The 3,919-nt window shown below is 41.7% G+C and overlaps 1 protein-coding gene across 1 annotated transcript; it reads left to right on the top strand.

The window, feature by feature from the left end:
* Nucleotides 1-308: 308 nt before the first annotated feature.
* Nucleotides 309-610, top strand: LOC110288939 (protein SREK1IP1-like). Its single transcript, XM_085844213.1, is given in 2 exon segments — nt 309-414; nt 417-610. Coding segments are annotated over 2 exon segments (300 nt in total).
* Nucleotides 611-3,919: the final 3,309 nt, after the last annotated feature.

Genomic DNA, 3,919 nt, shown 5'->3' on the forward strand with positions numbered 1-3,919 from the left:
ATTGATATGTATACTCATGTAATATGTATGTATATGCATGACAATTACTGTTGTGACTTTTACTGATATATATAATATGCATGTAAACACAGATTGATACTTTGATTTTATTTTTAAAACTTTCATGCAGAAGTAATAGGCTTCATTATGCCATTTCCACATTTAAACTTCAATATACTATGTCCTTACTTGCCCCATCCACTACTGTCCTCCCTGTTTCTGATCTCCCCACTTCTTGGTCCCTGTACTTCCTCAAAATAGTTCTCCTTTCTTCTTTCACATCACGTGTGACCCTGAGTACCTGAATCATGGCAGTCTCAGGTTGCCACGTGGACCTCAGAGCCCGCTGCAAACCATGTGGCTGCCCAGGGCATCTGACTTTTGAGTGCCACGATTTTCTCTGAGAAGACTCGAAGGTGACGTTATATTGGGTATCAGTGGCACAGGTCGCAAGGGTAGCGAGGGTGAAGAACTGAACCCGCAGCCGCAGCCGCAGCCGCAGGCTTTGCAGGAGAAAAGAATAAGTGGAGAAGACGAGAAGAAGGGGGTGGGGCACACTGAGAAAATTAAATTGAAGGAAAGAGGAAAAGTCTTATCCTGGTTCCACTGAAGATGACTCTTTAAAACAAGAGAGAAAGAGGCAAATAGAGAAAAAAGAGCAAGGTGTTTGTTTGTCTATTTGTTTTTTAAGAGCCAGAGGGGTCAAGGACACCGGGCAAACACAGCTTACAGAGCCGAAGCGGCAGCCACAGAGCCTGTGTGGGTCTGCACTAGGTCATCTGAGTAGATGGTGTGGTTGTTCAACTTGGGGGTCTTTGTGGGAGCAGGGGATGCTTCTGACTTTTTTTTTTTTTTTTTTTTTTTTTTTTTTTTTTTTTTTTTTTTTTTTTGCCTGCTCTCAGAACCCTTTTCCTCCTACTGGGTTGTCCAGACCTGATATAAGGGTTTGTGTCCAGTCTTCTTGCATCTCCCTACTCTGTGTTAAGCTCTGTTAGGTTGATGTCCCTGGGAGGCCTGCTCTTTTCTGAAAGGGAGACAGAGGAGCAGTGGATCTGGGGTGGGGTTCTTCCCCAAACTCTTCAGAAACTAAATAATTAGCGTCACAGAAACTCCCAGCCTTTTCCATGAGGACAGTTTTCACATGTTGGGACTCTTGCATCCTCCTTTGTACATGCAAAACACATCATTTTGAGTATTTGTGTTTCTGTGGGTTTGGCTAGTGTTGTCATCTGATAAGTTAATTATCGCATGGCTTTACTGCAGTCAAGCGAGTAATCTACACAGCAGCTACTGAGTCCTGTCAGCCTTCCAGAGATAGAGTTGGGCTTGTGGTCGAGATTGGCTCTAGATCCCAAAAAGGATAATCGCTTTACATACTGTGTACTATATAACAATGAGGGAGGTTTCTCAGTGTTGTTTTTAAATCTCGGGGATACACACACACACACACACACACACACACACACACACATACATACACACACACATATATATATATATATATATATATATATATATATATATATATAAACACACACATATATATTTGATAATAAAGCTGCTTTACTGATCTTGAGCAGTAGGTTTTTTAAAAAAATGGGACCTACAAAAAAGATAATAATGCTTGCTGGGTGTGGTGTCGCACACTTTTAATCCCAGCACTCAGGAGGCAGAGGCAGGCGGATTTCTGAGTTCAAGGCCAGCCTGGTCTACAAAGTGAGTTCCAGGACAGCCAGGGCTATACAGAGAAACCCTGTCTCGAAAAACAATACAAAACAAATAAAGATAATAATGAAAGTATAAGAAAGTGTTTATGAAATGTACGTTTCAAGCACATGCTGCCCATGTTTTGTAACAATTAAAATATTTCTCCCTTTTAGAATATAAAATAATACAAAAGTCCATCCAACAACATATATAAAGGACTGAGTACCATGACCGATGTGTTCTCTTGAGCTAGGAGTAGAAGGAAAACGTATCAGCCAGACAAGGTGATCTGTGGTAGCCAGACCGCTAACCTTATGCTAATGGGCTAAAAACACTGAATGGTTGCCTACCAAAAAAGAGCTAAAAGAGAATAAAGACGTATGCTTAAGCCACCTCTGTTGTACTGGAGAACAGAAACGAGTGTGAGGGTTTAAGTGAGAATGGTCCCCCTAGGCTCATATACTTGAATGTTTGGCTTCCAGTTGGTAGATTGTGAGAGGATTAAGAAATGTGACTTTGCTGGGGAATGGTGGCGCACACCTTTGATCCCAGCACTTGGGAGGCAGAGGCAGTTGGATTTCTGAGTTCGAGGCCAGCCTGGTCTACAGCGTGGGCTATACAGAGAAACCCTGTCTCGGAAAGAAAAGAAAAGAAAAGAAAAGAAAAGAAAAGAAAAGAAAAGAAAAGAAAAGAAAAGAAAAGAAAAGAAAAGAAAAGAAAAGAAAAGAAAAAAGAGAAGAGAAGAGAAGAGAAGAGAAGAGAAGAGAAGAGAAGAGAAGAGAAGAGAAGAGAAGAGAAGAGAAGAGAAGAGAAGAGAAAAGAAGAAAAGTGGCTTTGTTGGAAGAGGTGTGGGCTTGCTAGAGAAGGTGTGGCCTTGTTGTTGCAGGAGGTGTGGTCTTGTTGGAGGGGCGTGGCCTTGTTAGAGGAGGTGTGTCACTGGCTAAAACACCCTCACCAGGCCCAGTCTTTCTCTCTGCCTCTACTTGTGGATAAGCTGTGAGTTCTCAGCTACTGCTCCAACTCTGTGCCTGCCTGCTTGCTGCCATGCTCCCCACCATGCTGGTCATGGACTCACCCTCTGACACTGTAAACAAGAATCCTGCGAAATGCTTTCATTTATAAGATGCCTTGGTCATGTTTTACTTCACAGCAGTAAAACAGCAGTAAGTAGCGAAGACATCAAGTAACAAGCAAGTGAAAGAAATAAAAGCATCCAGATGTGAAATGTAAACGATATTTGCAGATGTTGTTATTTTATATACAAACATCCCAAAGAATTATCCAAGAGGTATCAGAATCAATAAGCAGACTCAGCAGGGCTGAAGGGCACTCACTGATCAGTACACAAAAGCCAATAGTATATTGACAGTAAATAACCCAAAGCTAAGAAAATTCCATTTATCATAGCATCAAAATAATAGAAAACACAGACATAAATTTAACAACAGAAGCACAAGCTGTGTACACTGAAACCATAAACCTCTGTGGAAACAAATTAACTGATAGATAAATAGATGGACATTCAGCCCTACTGTTTATTGTTAAGATAACAAGTGCCCTAAATGGGTTTATAGATTTATACCATGTCTGCCAAACACTAGCTCACCTTCCCTACTGTCATCTGAAAAGCTTATTTATAGGAAAACATAAGAATTTCAGAGCAATCAAAACAATCTTGAAGAACAGATTACAGGAAGACTCAAGTTACAGTGAAAGTGGCTACAGAGACGGCTCAGTGGTTAAGAGCACTCGCTGCTCTTCCAGAGGACTACACTTCAGCTGGCAGCACCCACACTGGGAAGCTCACAACCACTGGTAAGTCCAGTTCCAGGATCCGCTGCTGTCTTCTGGGCTTTGGCAGGCACTTGCGCACACACACACACACACACACACACACACACACACACACACACACTGAGAGAAAGAGACAGAGACACAGAGACTGAGAAGAGACAGAGAAATAAAAAAGAAAATCTGTTTTAAAAGTGTCAATCAAACTATTGAAACCAAGGCAGTGCTGTGCAGTTGTAGCCAGACACACATATAGAAGAACAGATATGGCAATACAGAAATTGTTCCCCACATTGATGGCTGAGTGACTTTCAACCTCATTGCCAAGAAGACTCACTGGGGAAAGAGTCATCTCTTCAACAAATGATGATGGGGTAACTGGGATCTACATTCCAGAGAGTGAATCTGATTCTTTTCCTCT

This window comes from Mus caroli, unplaced genomic scaffold (assembly GCF_978045245.1).
Source record: "Mus caroli unplaced genomic scaffold, Mus_caroli_1 scaffold_1, whole genome shotgun sequence".
NCBI classification, from domain to species: Eukaryota; Metazoa; Chordata; class Mammalia; order Rodentia; family Muridae; genus Mus; species Mus caroli.